This window comes from Schistocerca nitens, chromosome 9 (genome assembly GCF_023898315.1).
Source record: "Schistocerca nitens isolate TAMUIC-IGC-003100 chromosome 9, iqSchNite1.1, whole genome shotgun sequence".
NCBI classification, from domain to species: Eukaryota; Metazoa; Arthropoda; class Insecta; order Orthoptera; family Acrididae; genus Schistocerca; species Schistocerca nitens.
In genome coordinates this window covers 342807161-342830622 of record NC_064622.1, presented here as the reverse complement: position 1 = coordinate 342830622, position 23462 = coordinate 342807161, and the positions used below count along the sequence as shown (strand labels likewise).

At 39.4% G+C, this 23462-nt stretch overlaps 1 protein-coding gene across 1 annotated transcript in view; it reads left to right on the top strand.

The window, feature by feature from the left end:
- The window catches only part of LOC126203315 (ribosome biogenesis protein BMS1 homolog), a 120351-nt gene that overhangs the window by 56455 nt on the left and 40434 nt on the right, over positions 1–23462 (top strand). Inside the window, exons 8-12 of the mRNA XM_049937581.1 lie at positions 1393–1523; positions 12712–13215; positions 13314–13687; positions 16397–16584; positions 18145–18334. Of these exons, the coding sequence (XP_049793538.1) occupies positions 1393–1523; positions 12712–13215; positions 13314–13687; positions 16397–16584; positions 18145–18334 (1387 nt within the window). The remainder of the gene's footprint in view (positions 1–1392; positions 1524–12711; positions 13216–13313; positions 13688–16396; positions 16585–18144; positions 18335–23462) is intronic.

Sequence of the window (23462 nt, the reverse complement as noted above, 5' to 3'; positions counted from 1 at the left end):
GAGTATTCCTCAAATACTACTTTATCTTATGTATTAGTTTTTATTATAGTTTATTTGATGTAGCTATGAGCCTGTCACTCTGTAGTCTGCATTCTACTGACTCCAAACCACCACCATTTGTGACTTCAGTGGTGTCAAGCGAGAGCTCATTGCAGGGCGGAGAGGTAGTCAGTTGTGTTCTGTAAAGAAAGCTAGATTTGTCCCAGTGCCAATGATGGCCATGTGTTGGTTAGGAGGAGGCAAGGTGAGAGTCTGCAACCAAACTGTCTGCTTTGTAGACTTGTAGACACACTGGACCTACACCGGGGGGTTGGGGGGGGGGGGGTCTGGGGTGTGAGATTTTGTATGATAGCTGGAGAGCACTCTGTAAATGGTCAATTACCAAGACTCACCATTGCCAGGAGCACCTCCAAAGATGTCAAGAACTGAAAAGTTTCTTTGACCAGAAGACTCATCAGCAACATCTGGCTGTGAAAGCCTTCATTATGTATTCCAGTGTATATTTTTCAGCAGGATAATGCTCACACACATACCACTGTTGTAACCCAGCATGCTCTACAGTGTCTTGACATGTTATCTTCACCTGCTCGAACACCAGATATGTTTCCAATCAAACACATATGAGACATCATCAGACAGCAGCTTCAGTGTCATCCACAACCAACATTAACCACGCCTCTATTGACCGACAAGTGCCACAGGCATGGAACTCCATCCCACAAACTGACATCCGTCACCTGTACACCATAATGCACGCATATTTACATGCTTGCATTCAAAATTCTGGTTGTTACACCAGTTATTAATGTACCAGCATTTCACACATTTTCTTGTGCTTACATTAACTTGTGATCTCACAATGTTAATCACTTAAATATGTAACCTAGACAAATGTATTCCTGAAACTTCATTACTCTACATTGATTATTTTTTTAGAGTTGGAATTTTTTTCTGTCAGTTTATTGCAGATATGATCACTTCCCACACATTCATTGTTGCAGTGTGGTTCTGTACTATTAAAAATGAGTCAAAGGTGAGAACTAACTCAGAGTAAATAAAGGAGTTGTAGTGAAAGAGTACTGGCCTAAACACATAGTTAAAAGAGCTAGCTGCTGATTTGGGTGCTGTTTGATTCTAGGTTACCAGCTGAGAATTTTTTGTAAGGAAATGGTCTGAGATTGTGTCCACCCAGCCTAATTAAGAAGTTGCGTGAATAAATAAGCATAAATATTCAAATGCAAATTGTCAAAGCATCTTTAAGCCAAATACCTTACTTCCACCGTGCTATACGCCACATAACCATTGTTCACCATTGTATCAGCTGATATACGTTTTTAAGGATTTACATATTGTTCATTTTTCATTAAACATTATATGTTAACTATCTGATAGGTGGAAGATGGTACCAAGAACCTAGTGAGCAGCTTATTGGACACACAGGAGACTCTGGATAGCAAGATAGCTCGTAGTGAAGTTCAGCTCTTTTCAGATGCTGCACCTCTTAAGTCATCGGATGTCCCAGAGTAAGTTTTCTGTTTGGTTCTTATGATTAATTTTTGTTTTAAAAATTAATTTAAGTTTTAATGAACATAACAGTTCATTTTTTTAAATGCCAAATTGGTTTTAATTTCTCTCTGTGTCAGTGTAGTGTGAAATGGAAAACAAATAGTATCAATAGTATCAAATGAAAACTTTGCTAGAATCCAGAGCGAGGCAGGTGAGGATTACATTCTGCGCAGAGCCGCATTCTGACAGCTGATTTATATTGGCATATATATTGTTCCGCTGAAGCATTCTCAGTAGCACACACACACAGAGCGTTGTTTGTAATCATGTCGATGGTGTAACTCATTTCTTTTAAATACTTTCCAAGTTTGGTGTTTTGTCTTTGAACAACAACAACAACAACAACAACAACAACACATTTTATTAATCAAACAACTTTTTGCATTGCGTGCATTATTTATCCATGTAGGTAGAATAAGTTTAAAGCATTATCTAGCTGTAAAAATGTTTGACCTTAAAGATGTCAGATGCAAATCATTTAATGAGCTACTGAAGGCTAATTTTGTTTTGTTGTTCCACCTGCTTGTGATGTATACTGTCTTGCAGTCAATGTATTTGCATTATGTATTTACATAGAATTAAGTGTCTTATGAAGAAAACTGCTATATTATATGCCCAAAGAGGAATAACTGGCTAGTAATAATTTATAATCCAGCTGCAGCCATGATCACCAAGATAACTCCATAAGTAGATGTAAGAAATAAATGCTGTTGTTTTCACTGCCTGATACAGATGACTTACACCATGAAGATTTGTAGCAAAAGGTTCCATAATTGTGTCCCCACCAATTTATAGTAATCTCTGTCCTGCAGTTTTTCCATGGTCTTATGCATTTTGATGATGCAGTTGCTGGATGCTTCAGGTGTAACTCTCTCACCATCTTCACTTCTGGATGTATTGTCCTCCTCCACAATATAAGACTGCACCTAAGTTCATACCAACTATTTTTGGGTTATAGTGACAGTGCTATGGAGGTTGACTAACATGTCCAAGCTGCTTCACAATTGTATCCCTCTTGTAAATTCAGTACACAGACATATGGTCATTGACAGGATCCAGCAACTCTGCTCTGGTATGTGATGAACTATAAGGTACTCTAATAGGGGACAGCCATGCATTAATGTCTGCTACTTTGGTATCCATAGTTAGGGCTTTGATCAGTTCCACAGAGGGTATGCTCACATTGTCCATGACAGTCACTGAATACTCAGCTAGATATGGCATCAATTGTTCTTTACACCATCTTTTAGAGTCACTGTACATCATTTCAGGAAGATAATTCTCAGAATTCTTAACTCTTGACATCTTGAAAATCAGCCTAGCTCTGGAGAATAAACCCAATTTTTACCAATCTGATGCAGAACACTATAAGTCTACCACCTATGTCAATTGGAACTTTTAGTCCACCATACCCATTGCCCATTTTCCAGCATATATCCTGGCATGGCCTTTTTTATATGAGTTGCATTTATGTAATAAATTTGAAATATGCTAGCTTGTTCGCTTACATTGTACTCAGAAATGCAGTCCTCAGATCAGTACAGTATTTTATGGACTAAAAGACACTACGAACTATAAGATTCACCTTAATTTTCAAGTAATTTTTTTGAAAAATAACATTTTTACCATTTTTATGATTAGGCTGCAAAGCCAGACTAAAAAAAATTCTTAGTTTATAAAACCAAACTGACCTTTAAAATCCCTGAAAATCACCATCTGAACTTCCTTCTTCTTCTTCTTCATTGTCTTCTTCGTATGTAAGATGGTCTTCCCTGCCATCAGGAACGTTACTTGTGCCACAATTCTTGAAAGATTTAACAATGTTTTCTCTCACTCTAGAGCATAACTGTTTTATCCATTGACACACTTGTTTGTAGGTCATTTTAAAGCTCCCTCTGACTTGAATTCATGTTGGGTTTCATCCATCATTCATTTGTTAAATTCTTCTCTTATATACACTTTAAATGGTTTATTTATTGAGACGTCAATAGGTTGTAATCCTGATTTAGTCAACCTGGAATAATAGCAAGGTTTGCATTTCCCTGTCTTAGTTTCTCTTTCACAGAATTTTTCAAATCATTACCGAACTGATCTATCACAAGAAGAGAAATCTTCTTCAATAAAGCTCCTTTCCTTCTCTCCCACACTCTGTTAATCCATAACTTCATATCAGCCTCGTCCATCCAACCCTTGTCATGTTTGTGGTATTTCAGAAAGTTTTGATATTGTTTTGTGCTTGAAAATGATCATTGGACTAAGTTGAGCACTGTCAATGAAACATGAAAGGACAACAGTGTAGTGCATTTTTTCATGTCCACTTGTTTTTATAGTTACAGTTTCAGCACCTTTCATGGCAACAGTTCTGTTACTTGGCACATCAGATGTCATTCATATTTCCTATTTGGCTTAGTTCCACACTGGTTTTCTTTCGATATTGAATAATAAAGTGATCGAAAGATAATATTTTCTTTTCATACTCTTGTGGCATTTTTGAGCTATTTTGGTTTTGTATTGCATGCTAAATCCATGACGCTTTATGAACCTGTAGCACCAGCCAACTCCACACTTAACATCTGTTAAGTTCTACTGTAAGGCTAGATTATGAGTGTGTATTTGAATAATTTTTGTATTAATGCCAGTGCCATTTTGATGGTGTTCTGGAATCCATTTCAGTACATCATCTTCTAGTTGTAGCCATTTTACATTCAGTCCTCTATGTGCACATTTACTCAATGGCAGGGCTGGAGGGAGATTGTGTTAGTAAGCTTGTGATTCCCTAAAACTCATTTTTGTTACTTTGGTGCACAGCTGGTGCCAGTTGAATCCAGTGTTGCCAGATAGGGGTAGGTTTCACGCGGCATTGGATATACTGCCATTTTTAAGACTGGCGGGAATTTGAAATGAAGCACTGGATATTTTTTATATTAATTTAGAGTATAAGGAGCACCTGAATTTTGGAGTCAATTTTTCGAAGACAAAAGTGAGTCTTATAGTCTGTAAAATATGGAATCATTACATTCTATAAGTAGTTTCTTACCAATGTCCATTTTCCAATATCTGAAACATATATCATTCACTAACCTTAACATAGTCTGTTTGCTCTCAGTCCTGAATTGTATAATTGCTGAGTACTTTCACAAAATACTGTTTGCAAAATTCTGTAGGTCACCCAATACTTTCTTTCTTTTTTTTATATTTTTTTAATTTTTTTGTGCATATATTTGATTATCTGGTTACTTGAAAACAGCTGTGCAATAGACTTGAATAGACACTTTAGCTTCACTGCATTTTCTGCGAACAGTCTTTAAACAGAACCCACAGGATTCTACCACCTGCTCCCTCCATTTGACAATGGTTCGACAAGTGCCGTGGGCCAACTGGGGTTTGGCACAAGATTGTCTTTTAAAGTTCTCACACATGACACACTATCCTTGCTTGTTTGTACAACTCTTGACATAACTGCTTTCTGTCATTCATGAACACTGTGAGGGTCACTCAGTCCTGAATTCTATAATTGAAAGAAACAGTAAGTGTTAAGATTACAGCACAATCCGCATGTAACGAAGACAAGAAAGTTGACTAATTTGGCAGTGGCTATAAATCACACGGTATACTTCAGTTTTCTGCTGTTCAGCTGACCTCGACCTCCCATTGTTCATGTTCTGAACTCTTATCAGTGTGATAGGGTACACAGGAAAGGGGTAAAAGATGGTCGACATTTGTACAATTACATATGGAGTGACTGCAGAGACAGTGCTGATATATCACAGCAGTTCTTTCTCTTTAAATGTCGTGCAGTGTTCAGTGAGCGGTGTAGCTACTGCCAACGCTGACTCCAGTTATCTGTTTCCTTTAAGATGTAACTTAGCTAGCATTGTGTGGGAGGAAGTGAAATTCCATGTGCCAAGGAAATCCTCATGCTTCTACCTACATGAGTCAGGAATTTTCTTGCTCACCTGTGCCGTAATGACACAGTATTCACAGTAACAATGATCTCAGTGGGACTGGCAGAATGCAAATCAAACAATGAGTACAACTGCACTCCTGTCCTGTTCATGACAAACATTCAAGCAGTTGTAGTAGAAGTTCATATTGTGTTCAGCATAACACTGTGCAATATTTATTTGCCATCCTCATTAAACTGGTAACAGATAGATTTTCCCTGTTCTTATGTCACAGCCACTCCCACTTGTGTAGAAGATTTTTAGTGCAAACTGTGTGCTGTAATGTTGATGTCTGTCTGCCCCGTGGTTTGACTTATTGATGAGCACAGTATTATGAAAGGAGTCATGCGTTCCCAGTAAGAGAATGGGCGTATTCACCTTCCACGGAGTTCCCCTTCCTCACAAACTCTGCTCAGTGGCAAGTGATTGATATTTGCACTCCAGGACCCACTTCTCTATCAGAATCCAATCAGACACAACAGTTTCCGTAACCAAGCCACAGAGATGTGTTCTCAGCAGAGCAGGTGCATGTTGTTCAACCAATTAGCAGGTTGTTTTAACACTGTAAAGTGTCCAACATCGAATTAATTACATCATAAGCATATTTACCAGGTCACCAAATTTCTACAAACAACATGCAACACATCTATGAGCATAAACACATTTCTCTTAAATCATGTCACTGAAAGTGAGGATTCAGTGCTGCTTCACCAGTGAGAATTTATAGAGGGAAGAAGTCAGTATTTCCATTCCATTATCACCAAGGAGAACAACACTTCCATCTCCATATTGGTTTTGGCTTCTGTACTGTTGAAGACCCAAGAGACTGCATCTACAAACACCCAAACCAGAATAGCTTTATGACATAAAAAAGGAAATTCTGCTACATGTCTTTATGTAAAAGCGACTGATGGAGTGTACATTTCTCAGAAGTCGTCATAGTGGTGTCTTCACTTGCTGTATAAGACCTACCTATTATTGCCTGACAAGGGTCCTAGAATCCAAAAAACTACTTAGTTATATCCAGTCAGTCCTGCTAAAGGAGACAGCATGAAAGGCATTTGTCAGGATTCATCTTGTTCTGTTAAGTTTGGAAGGTAGGACACGAGGTACTGGCAGAAGTAAAGCTGTGAGGATGGGGCGTGAGTTGTGCTTGGGTAGCTCAGTTGGTAGAGCACTTGCCCGCGAAAGGCAATCCTTGGACAGTTCTGCAGATCAGACTTCCGTGGCTACCTTTATGTCTCCATGCACTAATGTATAAAACATTCTCTGACTTCTTGCCATGTCATTTCAGGTTTTCCCCTACTTATTGCTTGTAGTTGATAATAAAATGATTTAAGAAGTGGACAGGAAGCACAGGCTTTAAATTTTAACGAATTCACAATAAGTTATCCAAAATTTTATACTAAGCTCACTGAAGCAGATCAGATACTGGTGCTCCAATTCCTTGAGTACTTTTCGAGCTATTCAACCCATGTACCCAGCACAGAAGGAGATGCAAACCATACAGTACATAACATTCTTTATCTTTGTGGTCAGGGATAAGAGATGTCTTTCTGCTGACTGCCAGGGCACATGTAAAACTAATGTTATAAGCTTAATTACAAAATGGTTAAGGGAAATAAAGAACAAAGCTGCATTACATTGTCCATTGGGAAATCCCGTGTGGTAAGCCAGCTGCATGATCAGAAAGTATTTTCTTCCTTTAACCACAATGGCCTTTTTCCTTTGTGGTGTAAGTTTGGGTGACTCTAATGAGTATGCTTACTATGTTGTGTTATGTTTGTGTTGTTGTTGAAATAATGCAAAGTCTAATTATCAAGAGTGTGATGGGATCATCCCTCCTCCCCTTGCCAGCTAAATACTGATGGTGAAAATTTCTTCTATCACCAGCATTTGAACTGAATACTCTTGAGTCGAGCATCACTGCACGAGCATGTGTTAGCAAACTTTGATACTAGGAAGGTGTCATTAGGAAAGTGTTTGTGGGATAGACTGTGGTATAATATGTTGTCCTCCTGTATACTGTTTTGTTAAAGTGGAGCTAAAGCTTCATTTGTCAGTACAAGAAAGAACTGCCAATGTTGCTGGGTTATGTTCTGTGATCAGTGAAGCTACAGCGTGGCAAGTTGTATTCCTCCTCCTAGTCATGTAGTCACTGACACTGGACAAAATAATATTAGAGGTACCATCCAACTTTAGCAAAAGAATGCACCAGTGCACATTGTGTGCATTGGACAAATTTTAGTATGCTATATTTTAACAGAATGTATCATCAGGGTGTATACAGCCCGGGACATCCGGGAGATCCGGGAAAAACCCAGAAATTTTTTCATCTGGGAAAAACCCGGGAATTTTTTAGAATTCCGGGATTTTTCATTGTTTTAGATTTCAGTTAGTTTTGTAGGTTTGACGTGTAAGATCTGATACGCTCACAAAGAACTTAAGTCCACTACTGCTGAATAATACTGCAGCAATGAAACATAAATCAAAGAATAACACCAAAATAAAAGTTTAGTTGCATAGAAAATGTGTAATTTACACAATGCACAGACCAGTTTGCCGACACCGAAAAGTGTCAAAGGCTTTAGGTCGAAGATTATGTAGTACGTGCGTAACAACTGACGTGCATTCGATGTGCGTGACGTCACAATTGTTTACACTTCTAACAGATCACCAGAAAATATTACGAATAGTGGCTTGAGATGCGTTACTTTCAAAGTAAATTTCGACGCAAGATGATTTATGTTACGTGTGAGAGTGTGCAGTGAATTTCTTAAATCACAGGGCGTTATAACTCTCATTCAAAATGTAACACTTTGAGGATCAGCCATTTGAAAAATGTCGGGCCCAGAAGATAAGTCATTTATGCCACTATTTAAAATTTTACCGGCACATTTGTATTTGATATGACTTAACGTGTAACACACGATGAAAAAAGACCGAGCTTCAAGTTAGTTTTCATATTTAATATTGTTCTTTCATAGATAAAAAATTATGCAATCGATGGCAAAAAGTGTAAGTGACCTTCAAAAAATGTGCATAATGTGTTACTGAGCAATGTCACAAGTCTCTTCATGCCAGAACACTTTGACTTTTCTATGCAACTGATAATGATTTTGGTATGATTTTAATTGCCAAATTAGAGCCTGTTAGTAGGCCTACAGGCTTCCTATCATTGTAGGACTAATAACAGTGGATGCCAATAGACGATGCAATTCTCGTTCATACATACACATCTACTTACGAGTTAACCGGTGTAGAAACGCACTTTGCTGAGTTGAGCGAGCTCGGCCTACCTTCGTAACGTACGCGCCGCAGCCTGTCTTCCTCGTAGGCCTCGTGCTCTGAATAACTGCCGTCATTCGCTAGCGAGATCATGTGACATGAGCTATGGCTGGCTGACAAAAGTGCATCACTCAATGCTACCGTGCTGTAATTTGTGGAATTTGTGTATATACTTTTGCAACACGAAAATAAACTCTGTGTATACTGTCTCGCATCAAACAACTTTCCAAATGCATTGTTTTTCCTGGATCCCGTTTCCTAAAGTGCTGGGAAGTCCTCCGCCGGTATAAGACCTTTACGATTCAAAGGACTGATAGGTTTTACAGCTCCGAGGGAAAGTATACTGTTACTTAACAGGGATGTATTTTCACCCGCTTTATACGTAATTTCATCCGGGAGAAATTGTGTTTTTAACCGGGAAATCCGGGAAAAATCGGGAATTTTTTTTTCTTGTCCACGTAGACACCCTGATCGTGAAAAGACAGCAGCACCTAGTGTACCGGTAGCAGCAAAAGGTCTCTTCACAGCTTTCTAGTTCTCTAGGATTGTTTTGGATTTTGGACTCTTCCTGAACAGTATGTTCTGAAACTTCCTGGCAGATAAAAACTGTGTGACTTACCGAGACTCGAACTCGGGACCTTTGCCTTTCGCGGGCAAGTGCTCTACCAACTGAGCTACCCACGCTCCGTCCTCACAGCTTTACTTCTACCAGTACCTTGTTTCCTATCTTCCAAACTTAACAGAAGCTCTCCTGCGAAACTTGCAGAACTAGCACTCCTCAAGAAAGGATATTGCGGAGACATGGCTTAGCCACAGCCTGGGGGATGTTTCCAGAATGATATTTTCACTCTGCAGCAGAGTGTGCGCTGATATGAAACTTCCTGGTAGATTAAAACTGTGTGCCGGACCGAGACTTGAACTCGGGACCTTTGCCTTTCGTGGGCAAGTGCTCTACCAACTCCGCAATATCCTTTCTTTCAGGAGTGCTAGTTCTGCAAGTTTTGCAGGAGAGCTTCTGTTAAGTTTGGAAGATAGGACACGAGGTACTGGCAGAAGTAAAGCTTTGAGGATGGGGTATGAGTCGTGCTTGGGTAGCTCATTTGGTAGAGCACTTGCCCACGAAAGGCAAAGGTCCCGAGTTCAAGTCTCGGTCCGGCATACAGTTTTAATCTGCCAGGAAGTTTCATATCAGCGCACACTCTGCTGCAGAGTGAAAATATCCTTCAGTATGTTCTGTTACACATAGATGCATTTGTTGGTTGTGTTCAACACTACTTTATGTTATTTGCATATGCTTCTCTTCCCATAGCTTTAAAATTAAAGTGGGAAATTTACCTCTGTGTGTGCTTGGTTAGAAGTTGATTTCTGTGAAGTGTCATTAATGCCAGCTAATTTACATTTAATTAATGAATGAATTTCTAACACAGCTACACAATACAGCAGCCACAATTGTAATTTTTGTGCCAAATGTCAGCTTTTTCCTAATAAACAAGATTTTTTGCAGAATTTGCTGTTTTTTCATTTAGCAATGAAACCACTTCAAATGTACTATGGAGGGCAGTTCCATAAAAATGAGACTATCATAATTATCTTATGTAGGTGTATTCTTCTTGCAAGAACAAAATGTTATGAAAGTAATTTATATTTGATACGCAACCACTTAACTGAAGGTGGCTTTGCAATTCACTGTCAGGGGACACAAGAGCACATGGGAAGTTAAAATGATATTTAATCCCAGCCAGAAGTGACTGAAAAACATTTTCCCTTATTCACCTTTCACTTACATTAGATATTAATACTACACACGTAAAAAAAAATGTTCTGCATCACTTTGGTTCCAAGAGTTCTGGAATCTGTACAGAAAATTGGAATATAGACCAACATAAACATCATATCCGCCCTTTTTATTGCTCATAAAAACCACACATTGCATGTTGTACCACCATACAGCGAGATCTTCAGGGGTGGTGGTCCAGATTGCTGTACACATCGGTACCTCTAATACCCAGCAGCACGTCCTCTTGCATGCCTGTATTTGTGATGCATGCTTGTATTGATGGTGGCATACTATCCACAAGTTCATCAAGGCACTGTTGGTCCAGATTGCCCGACTCTTCAATGGCAATTCGGTGTAGATCCCTCAGAGTGGTTGGAGGGTCACATTGTCCATAAACAGCCCTTTTCAATCTATCCCAGTCATGTTCAATAGGGTTCATGTCTGGAGGACATGCTGGACATTCTAGTCGAGAAACATTGTTATCCTGAAGGAAGTCGTTGACAAGATGTGCACAATGGGGGCGTGAATTGTCGTCCATGAAGACGAATGCCTCGCCAGCATGCTGCTTATGTGGTTACACTATCGGTCAGAGGATTGCTTTACGTATCGTACAGCTGTTACAGCGCCTTCCATGACCACCAGCGGCGTATGTCGCCCCCACATAATGCCACCCCAAAACAGAAGGGAACCTCCACCTTGCTGCACTCGCTGGACTGTGTGTCTAAGGCATTCAGATTGACCAGATTGCCTCCAAATATGTCTCTGACAGTTGTCCGGTTGAAGGCATGTGCAACACTCATAGCTGAAGAGAACGTGATGCCAATCCTGAATGGTACATTTGGCATGTTGTTTGGGCCCATCTGTACTGTTCTGCATGGTGTCATGGTTGCAAAGATGGACCTTGCCATGGACGTTGGGAGTGAAGTTGCACATCATGCAGCCTATTGCCCACAGTTTGAGTCATAACATGATGTCCTGTGGCTGCACAAAAAGCATTATTCAACATGATGGCATTGCTATCAGGGTTCCTCCGAGCCATAATCCATAGGTAGCGGTCATCCACTGCAGTAGTGGCCCCTTGAGTGGCCTGAGCGAGGTATGTCATCGACAGTTCCTGTCTCTCTGTATCTCATCCATGTCCGAACAACATTGCTTTGGTTCCCTCCAAGACATCTGTACACTTCCCTTGTTGAGAGCCCTTGCTGGCACAAAGTAACAATGTGGACATGATCAAACTGCAGTATTGACTGTCTAGGACTGGTTGAACTACAGACAACACGAGACATGTACCTCCTTTTTGGTGGAATGACTGGAACTGATTGGCTGTCACACCCCCCTCAGTCTAATAGGTGATGCTCATGCATTGTTGTTTACAACCTTGGACAGGTTTAGTGACAGCTCTGAATAGCCAAAGGGACTGTGTCTGTGATGCAATATCCACATTCAATGTCTATCTTCCCAAGTTCTGGGAACCGGGGTGATGCAAAACTTTTTTTGATGTGTTTATTTTGGGTGCCTAATGTTGTTATAGTACTGACACAGATAAAAGCAGACTTTGAATCTCCAATTTTTGGACCGAGTGAGGTGGCACAGTAGTTTGCACATGGGACTTGCTTTCAGGAGGACGACAGTTAAAATCCCTAACCGGCCATCCAGATTTTGGTTTTCAGTAATTTCCTTAAATTGTTCCAGGCATATGCCAGGAAGCTAAAGGTCACATCTGATCCCGTATCCCATCCTCTGGTAACCCGAAGTTGTGCTCCATCTCTAAAGACGATGTTGTCGATGGGCATTGAACTCAAATTTTCTTTCTTTTTTTCTAGTTTTTGGAACAGTTCTTTCTTTGTGAAGGAGAGCTTGTAGGAAACTGCAAAAATAAAAGGGAAGAACTGCAGCTATTAGGCAGATGGTAACAGTACAGACTCTGGACAAAGATAGAGGAGATAACAATCTGTCTGCCAACCATGCTCATTTTTCTTAGTTTTCTGTTATTTGTTGTGTTGTAAGATATTTCTTGTGTGTATAATATTAATTTGTTCTGTTTATGTCTGTTTTAAATCACATCTTAGGAAATATACGTTCTATTTAAAAATTTCATTAATTTTACTTATTTTTCCTTGTAATTATTATCTTCAGAAAATCAAAAGGAAATAAGAATAACGGCAAAGATGACACTTCAGGCAAGTGTGTCACCAATGGTGTTAGTGTCGATGAAGAAGAAGAAAAAGAGGAAGAAGAGGAAGAAGAAGAGGAGGAGGAGGAACGTGTTATTGACAGTGACAGTGATGTAGATAGTCACAACAGAATGTCATCTGATGATGATGATGATGATGATGATGAACAAGTAATTAATCAAAAGAAAAAACGTAGAAAGGTAACTGATAAGAGTATACCCAAGAAGAAACTGAGGATAGAGGACAGACACAAGGGTGCTAAAACTGTTGTAGAGGCTGGTTGTAAAAATTTGGACTTGAGCTCAAACTCGGTGGCTAGAGTGAAGAAGAAGTTATTGGCAACCATGGGTGACTCCACGTCAGATAGTGACACTGAAGAGAGTGATATTGAAAATAATGCAGTGATTGATGACACAAAGGAAGGATGTAACACAGGGCTTGAAAGGACAAAAAATAATGATGTGAGGTATGCAATATACGCTATAGATTTATTTGGTTTTGTAATAAATTTATGTACAATCCTTTAATTTGCTTTATATGTTTGTATCATTTTCTTCATTGCAGCTATCATGAAACAAGTACAGTAAAAGATAAGGAAATTAAAAGTAGAATATCTGAAGCACTGTTAAAATTAGAAAAATCCCAGAAAAAGAAAGCCTGGGATGAAGATGTGGAAAGTTCTGTTTCAGAGTATGGTAGTTCAGATTTATCAGATTCAGAGGATGAATGCAGTGATTCAAAGAAAGATTCAGGTGTTACATCTGATGGACAGAGTACAGAGGAGAACAGTGATAATGATAGTGGGTCTGATGAAGAAGCTGGTGAAAGTACTGCCGAGCTGTCAGCCGCACGCTGGAAAGAGAACCTTGCTCAGAAGGCTGCAGATGCCTTTCTGGAAAGACAGGCTAATACTCGGAGTCTTTGGAAGCTTGTTTATGGTATGAAACTAGATAAATAACAGATTGCATTAGCAGTATAATTCTTAGTGCCATTTGTATCCTTTGTTGCAGTTACTTGCCTATCCACACTATCTTTTAAGAATTAATACTAAAATATGTTGGTAAGCTTTTGTAGTAATAGCCCTTGTTTACAACTTCGCTCATTCACGTGAAGCTCTCTGTGTCCTTGACCAAAAACATTCAGACAAAGGAAAATTCAGGATGGAATGATGACTATATTATATTGACTGGAGCAACTGCCTTACATTCTCTGCCAGGGTTTCGATTACCTCTCGTCGTGCCCTGAAATGAGAAATGTCCTGCCCACTATCCTTCCCACCCCTCCTACCGTGGTATTCTGCTGTCCACCGAACCTACACAATATACTCGTCCACCCTTACACAACCCCTGCTCCCAATCCCTTACCTCATGGCTCATACCCCTGTCCCATACATCCTCCTACTACCACCTACTCCAGTCCAGTCACTAACATTGCCTATCCCATCAAAGGCAGGGCTACCTGTGAAACCAGTCATGTGATTTACAAGCAAAGCTGCAACCACTGTGCTGCATTCTATTTAGGCATGACAACCAATAAGCTGCCTGTCCACATGAACGGCCACCGACTAACTGTGGCGAAAAAAAAAGGGGACCACCCTGTTGCTGAACACGCTGCCAAACATGATATCCCTCATCGCAATGACTGCTTCACAGCCTGTGCCATACGGGTCCTTCCCACCAACACCAGCTTTTCTGAATTGCGCAGGTGGGAAATTTCCCTGCAATACATCCTGTTCCCGTAACCCTTCTGGCCTCAACCTTCGTTAGTCGCTGTCCACACCCATCCAACCCCCCCACCCCTATGTTCCCATTCCAGCACTACACAGCTGTCATTTCACCGCCACACCCAGTCTTTGAATTTATTTTTATTTTTATTTCTCTCCTTTCCGCTACCTGCACCATCCCCCCTCCGCACCTTCTCTCCTGCCCTCCATCTAAACTGCAACACTTCACTGTACGCCACTCCCACCATACTATCCCTACCCATTCCCGCCCCAGCCTCCTCCTTACCCCCACCCAATTGCCACTCCCATCATGCACTGGTGCTGCTGCTCGCAGTGTGATTTCAGCTTCCTGAGACTGCAGACGTGTGTGCAAGTTGCGTTTACGTGTGTGTGTGTGTGTGTGTGTGTGTGTGTGTGTGTGTGTGTCTACTGCTGACAAAGGCCTTAATGGCCAAAAACTTTAACTGTTTGAATCTTTTTGTTGTGCCTATCGTGACTCAGCATCTCCGCTATAAGGTGAGTAGCGATTTTCCTTCTCTGGTTTTGTTACATTCCATCCTGGATTTTCCATTGTTTAATATATTATAAAAAGGATAGATTGCTACTCACCATGTAGCGGAGATGTTGAGTCGCAGACACTCGCAACGAAAAGACTACTAAACACATAACCTTTTGGGTAGAAGGCCATCTTCTCAGAAGCCAGAGACAGTGGTCGTGTGTGAGAGATGTGTTTGTGTGAATGTGTGTGTATTGCCTATTTCAGGAGGAGGCCTTATGCCAAAAGGTTGTATGTTTAGTAGTCTTTTTGTTGTGCCTGTCTGTGACTCAGCATCTCTGGCAGTCTATCCTTTTCATAATATTAACCAAACACATTTCTTCACTCCTAGCTGTTGTGTAATGTAATAAATTTCAGTATTTAATGATGTGCTTAACTGTGAAATATTTGTCAGAATAGTGAAAATTAATCTTTTAAAATTGAAACATAATGCTACTGCCAATAATAATATTTTCTGACACAGGTATTCTGGTACTGAAAATTAAGCCTGTGAAACCAAATTTTTCACTTTCAGATGAGATATCAGACATGAGAATGAAGAGAATATTGTCAGAATATTGCAGGTTAGCACTGATTGTGCATAAATTTTACTAGCTTTTATTGTGATTTGTGAAACAGTATTGTTTATACAAGAAGTGTAGGCAGAACAATTACGAGAATTTTCAGTGTATACCTTAATTGCAAGTGCACACTTCTTATCATTATATTGATAACAGTTGTTCATTTCGTAACTGACCAATATTTGCATATATTAAATAAACCAAGCGTGACAACATACATTATAGCAATTTGGACAGTTTCAGTAAAAAAGGATATTACAATCACTTTTGTTAAAAAAGACCATATGTCTAAAATTATGGTTTTATAAGAAGGACCAGTAAACTCAGAAAATTCTTTTGTATTAAAACTGAGATTAGGAAATCCTATAAATCCAAAGAGAAAATAATTGTGTGAACTGCATTTTACGATGGAGTGTTTTTGTGTTACTAGAACAGCAGTACATAAATATGATTGTTATTAATGTTTTTATTAAAAGTGGACAGCTACAGGTGAGCTGGCATTAGAATCAAGGAATTGTTAAAAAAAACATAAATACAGCGCATAAAATATACCATTAAAGACCTATTTTTAAGAAAAAGGAGTGTGTTATAAGTGCAAGAAATTAGGCATCGTGAGGGCATTCACGGGAACTTGTGAATCATTAATTATTTGAGTTGATAAAATAGGGCTGCCAGTTATTCATTTGGAAAATTGTAATGTTCTATCTTGTCTATATCCCCTCCACTTCCATAGCAGCTAGATATTTGCCTGTTGTGCCATATAATAAATGCAAGTCTGAGTCATTTACATTGTCGTCTTACATTTTAGGGAATTACAACAAGGAAAATGAGCAGAATATGGAAACAAATGCTGAGGAAGGTGTGGAGGAGGTTGGAGGGTTGTTCAGAGTTGTGAGGCAGCGACAACAGCAGCAGCAGGAAGCTAAAGAACTCTGTGATGCTGAGGACTGTGCCAGGTTCCCCATCACACAACTGCATGACTGGTCTCTGTCGGAGGTACAGTAGTCAACAAAAATAAGCCACTCTGTGGCATAGAATTACAGTATGAAAGAGGAGGAGGGGGAAAACTTTTAGTTGTAGGGAATGTTGGTCAAACCATTTCAGTTACAATAAGAAGCAATTTTTTCATGATGCAAGATTTCATGTAGAATAGTGAAGAAATAGAAATGTGTGAAAAATAGCAGTGAGTCCTAAATTTCTGAAGACAGGGCTTTTTCTTTAGAAGAAAGAAATATTCTTTTTCCCCAACTCATACCTGAATAATTCTGACAATTTAATCTTTTCTTTGTAATATCTGCTGCATTTTAACATGTTTTTCTGCCTTTCTTTACTTACACTATGTGATCAAAAGTATCCGGACACCACCAAAAACATACATTTGGAAATGTGTAGACACATGTACAGCATAAAAGCTTACAGGCCGACCTCGTCTGTTGATTGACGGAGACCACGGACAGTTTAAGAGGGTCATAATGTGTAATAGGCAGACATCTATCCAGACCATTACGCAGAAATTCCAAACTGCACCAGGATCCATTGCAGTTACTATGAAAGTTAGATGGGAGGTGAGAAAACTTGGATTTCATGGTCGAGCGGCTGCTCATAAGCAACACATCATGCCAGTAAATCCTAAACGACGCCTTGCTTAGTTTAAGGAGCCTAAACATTGGATGATTGAACAGTGGAAAAATGTTGTGTAGAGTAATGAATCATGGTACACGATGTGACGATCCGATGGCAGGGTGTGGGTGTGGTGAATGCCCGGTGAACATCATCTGCCAGCATGTGTCATGCAAACAGCAAAATTCGGAGGCGGTGATGTTATGTGGTTGTGCTTCTCATGGAGGGGGCTTGCACCCCTTGTCGTTTTGCATGGCACTATCACAAACAGGCCTACATTGATGTTTTAAGCACCTTCTTGCTTCCCACTGTTGAAGAGCAATGCAGTGTTGACGATTGCATCTTTCAACACGATCGAGCACCTGGTCATAATGCACGGCCTGTGGTGGAGTAGTTACACAACAATAACATCCCTGTAATAGACTGGCCTGCACGGAGTCCTGACCTGAATCCTATAGAGCACCTGTGGAATGTTTTGGAACGCCGACTTCGTGCTAGGCCTCACCGACCGACATTGATACCTCTCCTCAGTGCAGCACTCTGTGAAGAAGGGGCTGCCATTCCCTAAGAAACCTTCCAGCACCTGATTGAACATATGCCTGCGAGAGTGGAAGCTTCACCAAGGCTAAGGGTGCGGCAACACCCTATTGAATTCCAGCATTACCGATGGAGGGTGCCACAGATTTATAAGTCATTTTCAGCCAGATGTCGGGATACTTTTGATAACATAGTGTAGCTTTGTAAAGGAGAAGCACTACTCACCATTTCTTAATATTCACTGTGAGGTTTAATTTGTTATTGTTGTCGAAGCAAAATATTCCAAATTTACTTAGACACACATTAATTTGCACATTGAATGTAGTTGCTGATTTTATTTATTGTTCTTCTTCTTATGCATTTAGGTGTGGACATTTAATATTTAAATCCGTCTTCTAGGTACAGGATCTTATAAGAGATTGCTTTGTCACTGGGAAGTGGAAACAGTCGGAAGATGCTGAAGAACTTTTAAAACTGGATGATGTGTTAAGTGATGATGAAATGTTTGGTGATTTTGAAGACTTGGAAACTGGTGAAAAGCATGGAAGCAGTGATGTAGGTGAACATGACAAGAAGTCTGATCAAACAAGTGAGTTTAGAAATAAGACAATTCTATATTAGGAAATTAACCTGTCAAATCTCCGAATATGAATAAATGAAATTTTTTCACAGAAAACTGTATAGTTTCTAAATTAGGCACTTCTTTAGGTTCAGCTATATATTTTAAGCATTTTGTATTCAATTTGTACTGATTTACTTGCAGGTGGTGCATTAGACTAATTATAGAAGTTAGTATGTAGACTAATTATATAAGTTAGTATGAAAGAAATGTCACTTCTCTTTTTTCATCTCGAGTAAAAGTTGTAAAGTTTAAGGAGGGTCATGGGGTGGTTACCTCAAAATATCCTTGAACCCTGTTCTCAAGGTCAAACCAAGGCCAAGTTCATTTTTTCAAATGACAACACCTATTTTTTATTCCATATTCACATTCTTCGTGAAAAAATACGCATTGTTTGTAGGGAACATTTTTTTCGAAAAACCAATGGTTTGTCGCCTGGGGGTACTTCATTGTAACTTTCCCAGGTTACCAGTATCTCGAGAACAAGGTGAATCGGGAAAATTTTCAGTGAAAATCTTATGTGGTTTCTGAACTCTGTCCACTGGTGAAATTTTCATGAACTTGAAATGGCCTAGAAATTCTTCAGTGGGGATTAACCTGAAAGCAAATATTGTCTGCATTAGTGGAACCCAGCGTGCACCACATGGAGGTTGCCCAGCAGACTTTGCACATTGTTAGCCCTGAAAAGTGCTGATTAACATGGTTCTCACTGGAAATTTAGGGTGTCTTGCCTAATGTACATTTGCACTCTGTGTTGGAAACTGGTCTTGACATCATTCAATGTCTGATGGGTGATCGCCTGGAAAGCCACCACAATCCTTTCTCTCATATCCTCTGGCATTGTCAGGGGAGTGGAGTACACCTTCTGCTTCACAGCTCCCCATAAGTAGTAGTCCAGCGGTGTTAAGTATGCCAATGTTGGTGGGAATTCATGAATTGCACTATTGATACGAATCCATCGATGCATGTAAGTTGCATCAAGGCACCTTCTGACAGGTAAGGCCTGATGTGTAGGGCCACCATCATGTTGAAACCACATACGTCCCCGTATGTCTAGGGGGATATTTTCTTGTAATGGAAGCACCAGATTCTAGAGAATACGTTTTGCCATAAAAAGCGGGAGCTGTTATGTAATCTCCAACTAAGCCCATCCAGACATTGGTTGACCACCATCTCTGTGTTTGGTGATCTTGTTGCCAGCGACGATTTGCTTCCGCCCAGTAGTGTGTGTTATGGACATTAACTCTCATGTTGTCTAAGTTTGCCTTGTCCGTAAAGTGAGTACATGCGAAGAAAAACAGCTCACGATGTATTTGCGTATCGGCCTATCGACAAAATACCAGGTGTGTCTCAGGATCCTCAGGCTCAATTGCTTGGGTGATTTGTAAGTAATAGGGGTAGAATTTAAAGACCTAATTGTAACCTTTGTGTAATGACGAGCATCAGGATGCCTTTCGGCATACAATCTGTCCACGGCTGCATAACAATCTGTCCACGGCTGCATAATTATCGCGACACTCGCCGACAGTTTTTATCATTCTCATTATTTCTAATGACATGTAATCAGCCATTTTGGACAGATTAGAGTCAAAAAATAAGTTGTACTGATCACTTTTACTATTATTTGTTTTCTTAGGTTTTTCCTTCAACAAAACATCCGTAAGCATGTTTGCAGGACAACTGACTAATTTCAGTGTACATGACCTGTTTGTTTACACATGCTCGCTGTTTTTTACGCCACCACGTAAAGCCAAAACATACAGTATTCAAGTGCGCTCTTGCAGAAAATTACTTAGGTGTCTAACAGATGTGTGTGTTTCAAGAGGGCACCTTTACATATCTCGATATTGACGTAACTACGTAATAAAGTAGTGAAATACGCCATGGTAACCTGCCCTTTACAGATATGGAGAGAAGGCAGAAATGAAAGATGGGCCCAAGAAAGTCAATTGTGAGAACGGGTGACTCGGATAAATCTTTCTCTTATGGGCTCCAAACATTCATGTTGAGAATAATTATGCTTGTATGGTTGTGGAAAAATTTCACTTCACAGGAACTCATTAGAGTCTCACGAGACGAGATTGTACTGAATCCCACGAGGCAAAATTCATCAGAGTTCGACGAGGTTGAACTTTTTTAAATCCCTTAACCTACATTTTTTCTAAGTCCAGTCAAGAATCATTCTAAGTGAGCACAGCCAAGAAATTTTCAGAATCTCCCAAGATAAAATTTCTCTGAACCCCCAACCCCCAGTCATGATTTCAAATTTCCCGACGATGACCCTTATTAGTTAGCCTCAAAGATCCACCTTTCTCTTCTCTGATTGTGCTGGTACAAGGACAGTGCTGGTCTCTGATTTGGCACCCTCCAAGTGGTGCACATTGGATGTCACTAATGCTGACAGTATTTGCTTTCAGTTTAATCTCTACTGAAGAGTTTCAAGGCCATTTCAAGTTCATGAAAATTACACCAGTGGACAGAGTTCAGAAACAATACAAGATTTTCACAGAAAATTTTTCCTGATCTCGCTTACTCTCAAGATACTGGTAACCTGGGAAAGTCATGATGAAGTGTCCCCTGGTGACAAACTGTTGGCTTTTCCTAAAATATGTTCTCTACGTACAATGTATCTCCCCCCCCCCCCCCCCCTCCCTCCGCGAATACAAATATGGAATTTAAAAAATAGGGGTTACCATTTGCAGAAATTCGGCTGGTATAGATTAAAATGGGACGCCGTGTGTGTGTGTGTGTGTGTGTGTGTGTGAGAGAGAGAGAGAGAGAGAGAGAGAGAGAGAGAGAGAGAGAGAGAGAGAGTATAAAATAAGAATGCTTTGCAGGTGGGTTGTTTAGCTTAATGGTTAAGGTACAGTCCTCACATGAATTGGGTTATGTGTTCAGATCTTGCCAGATACTTTGAAATTTTTTATTTTTAGGTCTTAATTGAAATGACTTTGCTCATTATTTTTATGCAATTAATTGGTTTAAAAGTATTTTTTATTTGTATTCCTTTGTCACATCATTTTAATAATCTATTAACTGTATCATTTGCTCTCATATTTTTCTTCTAATCATTATTTTTCCACTTGGAATCTTTGTTCGTGTGAATTTATGTTTATTTGATTATCATAATATTCAATCATTTGAAATGCCATTGCATTGGTTAAAAACCAAAAGAGGAAATAATCTATTTATATTGACTGTGCAGTTGTGTCAAGAATGTATTTTTCGTTACAGGATCAGATAAAATAGATGAAGATTTAGATGAAAGAAGGGGTTTTAAGTAAAATGAAATTCAAGTAAACTGAGGAACAGAAATAGTGAATACAATACCCTAGACAAAAATATAGGATGATAAAATAGAAGAAATTAAATCAAACTGAATACATAAAAATAATTAAAATTACTTGAACAAGGATTCCAAGTGGGAAATGAGTGTAGGAAGAAAAATGAGAGCAAATGAAAAAGTTAATACAGTGTTTAAACAGAAATAAAAAAAGATACATTTAAGCCAATTAATTGAATAAAAATAATGATCAAAGTCATTTTGATAAATATTTTAAAATAAAAAAATCAAAACATCTGCCGAGATTCAAACCCACAACTTCTTGTTTGTGGGAGCTGTACTTTAACTATTACACTATGCATCCAGTCTGTGTAGCATTCATTTTTTAAAGCTGTAGAGCATCATGTGAAATTCTGAATAATTTCTTCATCAATCATTAACAAGTGAGGGTCCACTAAGATGAATGGCCGAAGGATATGATACCTTGGGCCTTAACCTACATCACCATATAGATGGTTTAAAAAAGTCAATCCCATGTTAAGTACTTTTTCTGGGTGTTGTGCTGTACTGAGACAGGAACAATGTTACTGAATAGACTGTATTGCAAATGTGCATGCAGGTCACCTGCATTGTAAGCCACTGTTTGTTGCTTTTGGCCTAAGATTTAGTTGATACTTGCTTTTCTGTTCTAAGAAACAAACAGTAAGATCCTGGAACATAAAATGTGCTTGCATAATTTTGTCCTGTGCTGTTCTTATTTCATAACTTCCTTGTATAGAGTAGGTGCATAAGTTCATAGCATTTTTCCATTAGTTTAATAAACACTACAGCCTGCCAATGCTGTGGTAACTTTTCGTTTCTACGACTGTAGAAATCGTGTAGTTTTTGAGGCGATGAACTCGTCGAGGCACGTTCAAAGTGCATTTTCATCTGGAAAGGAAATTTGTTCCGTAGTGAGTGGAAAACGAGAAAATCTGAGGACACAAGATCAGGTGAATAATGTGGGTGCAGGATAGCTTCCCAACCCAGCTCCTGTATAGTATTCTTTGTCAGTGTAGCAGAATGCAGGTGGGCATTATTGTGGAGTAGCATCACTTCACACAGTCTTCCTGGTCATTGTTCTTGGATTGCATCTGCAGGATGTCTCAGTTGCTGACAGTAAATGTCAGCAGTGATGGTTGCATCTCAGGAAAATGGCTGGTGTTAATGAGCCAATTGATGATGAGGAAGCAGAGATGCACACTGATTTTTGTGATTTTGGCTTAGAGCATGGGTTACTCATGTACCTGATTTTTGAACTTTACCCATTGCATGCAAATCTCGCATGATGGTGGAATATCACAGTTCATCAAATTTGCCAGTTCTTGAGTACACTGACATGGATAATCGTGGATTAATGTGTTTCAAAGGTCTTTCTGAATGCAGAGAGTCACAGATGTCAAAACAGTCCTCCTTAAAACGAGAAAAGTATTTTCTTGCTGTGCTCTGTTCAGTGGCATTATCCCCATACACTGCACAAATGTTTCTGACTGCCTCCACTTCTGTCACCCTTCTATTGAACTCAAACAGAAGAATATGTTGAAAATGTTCCAATTTCTCTGTTTGCCACTCCATTTTTTAGTGTCCACAGCTCCACTTGCTACCGCCAAATGACAAAATGACAGTATGTAAACTCAAATAGCAACAGTGAATTACAAATAAAAATGACAACCCAAGTAACTGGAATACCAACATGCAAAACAAAACTCTACACAAACTTATGCACCAACCTAATACTATAACATTTTTATATCTTCATTATGTGTAGGCAGAAAA